General features: G+C 45.1%; 1 protein-coding gene across 1 annotated transcript; it reads left to right on the top strand.

The window, feature by feature from the left end:
• Positions 1–404: 404 nt before the first annotated feature.
• LOC136991933 (olfactory receptor 4S2-like) lies at positions 405–1298 on the top strand (the record flags this gene model as incomplete). Its single annotated transcript, XM_067295430.1, has 1 exon — positions 405–1298. A coding segment is annotated over exon 1 (894 nt), but the record flags the coding sequence as incomplete, so codon positions are not given.
• Positions 1299–1965: the final 667 nt, after the last annotated feature.

Raw genomic sequence — 1965 nt, forward strand, 5'->3', positions numbered from 1 at the left:
CCCTGAGGGCAAACATGCTGCATTATCTGCCTTGTAGTGCCCAAGGTGAACACTCTGGCCTTGTCCTTAGTGCATGGAAGGCTATCAGCCATGGAGACAATCCTTCAAGATCCTGGAGGACCAGGATTAAGGAACATATCACAGAGTGCACCTATCTCTGTGCCACCAAAGCCATGGCAGAAGCTTTGTACTGTGGAGAATTAAATAGCCGTTAAAAAAAAATACATGACAGAAACTAAACACTTCATAAGCTTAATACTAATGCTATATCTTTCTTGGTTTGCATCCACTTCTGATATAGAATTCATTACTAATAATGAAAAAATGCCGATGAATCATGTGTCTGTTTTTATTTTCCCAGGTGTATAAGCTGTATATTGCATATTGGCACCCGTCTGATCAACATGGAGAACGTAAGCAGTGTGAAGGAATTCATTCTTCTGGGCCTTTCAAAGAACCAAGGGGTGCAGAAAATATATTTTGTGGTGTTTTTGTTCTTCTATATTGTTACTGTGGCAGGAAATCTGCTCATCGTTGTCACTGTAGTTAGCAGTCAGAGTCTGAACTCCCCCATGTATTTCTTTCTCTGCCACCTGTCCATTGCAGATATTTGCTTCTCTTCTGCCACAGCTCCCAAAATGATTGCTGACTTCCTTGTTGAGAAGAAAACCATTTCCTTTGGGGGTTGCATGGCACAGCTATTTGGGTTACATATCTCCGGCGGCGCTGAGGTCTTCATCCTCACAGTGATGGCCTATGATCGCTACTTTGCCATATGCAGACCCCTGCACTACACCACCCTCATGACCAGGCGTGTGTGTGGCTGGATGGTGATGGGTTCATGGGTGGGGGCCTTTGTGCACTCCCTGGTGCAGACCCTCATAACCATTAGCCTCCCTTTTTGCGGCCCCAACGAAATTGACCACTACCTCTGTGATGTCCGTCCCCTACTGCAACTGGCCTGTACAGACACCTATGTTGTGGACATCATTGTCGTTGCCAATGGTGGAATGATTTGTTTGGTCTCTTTCATCATCCTGGTCACGTCCTACATTATGATTTTGTTATCCTTGAAAAGGCGAACATCCGAAGGGCGGTACAAAGCCCTCTCCACCTGTGGGTCCCACATTACTGTGGTGATTCTCTTCTTTGGGCCATGCATATTCATCTACATACGCCCATCCAGCAATCTCTCGGAGGACAAGAGGTTAGCTGTCTTTTACACTGTCATCACGCCCATGCTGAACCCGCTCATCTACACGCTGAGAAATGAGGAGATGAAAAGTGCCATGAGAAAACTGTGGAATAGAAAAGTTTGGCGTGAAAAGGGTGAGGTGTAGAACTGTGGTAACATTTTCTCAGGAGCTGAGAAAATCAAGTCTCTCTCACTATAATTCCATTTTGGAAAATTTACTGAAAGCTCCCTTTTGAAGAAAAGCTTGGTTTTAGCTGTTGCAGTAATTAGGAAGACACTGAAAGTTCATGTTTTGATTGGAATGGCATTGTAAACTCTGTGACTAGCAGGGCTTCCCTTTATGTTCTCTTCTTGAATAGCACAGGCCCAGGACTGGGGCTTCCAAGCACTGCTGAGACACCAGCAAATAAAGAAATGAATGCTGTCAAAAATATTAAAATGTGTTCCAGGCAGAGCATCCCATTAGTCCGAGCTCTCCCAGGTGTAAACTTTCCGTCAGACAAACTCCATCTACTCTGTAATCTACTCAGCTAGGAAACAATGGCCCAAGGTGTCTGCAAGGCTGTTGGTCACCTGCTGCTGGAAGCAATTGTACCAAAGGCTTCCTTCCCCTTTACTTTGGAGTAAATGCCTTCTTAGGAGTACTGCACTGTCATATGCTGAATCCATGGGTTAGCAATTAAACTGCTGATATTAGATGCTGGCTGGGTCATTTGCTGATGCAGGTGATATGAGGAGAAGCTTCTCCCCTTCCCATTCCAGTGCAGCTC

The sequence above is a fragment of the Apteryx mantelli genome, chromosome 4, assembly GCF_036417845.1.
Source record: "Apteryx mantelli isolate bAptMan1 chromosome 4, bAptMan1.hap1, whole genome shotgun sequence".
In the NCBI taxonomy this organism is placed as follows: domain Eukaryota; kingdom Metazoa; phylum Chordata; class Aves; order Apterygiformes; family Apterygidae; genus Apteryx; species Apteryx mantelli.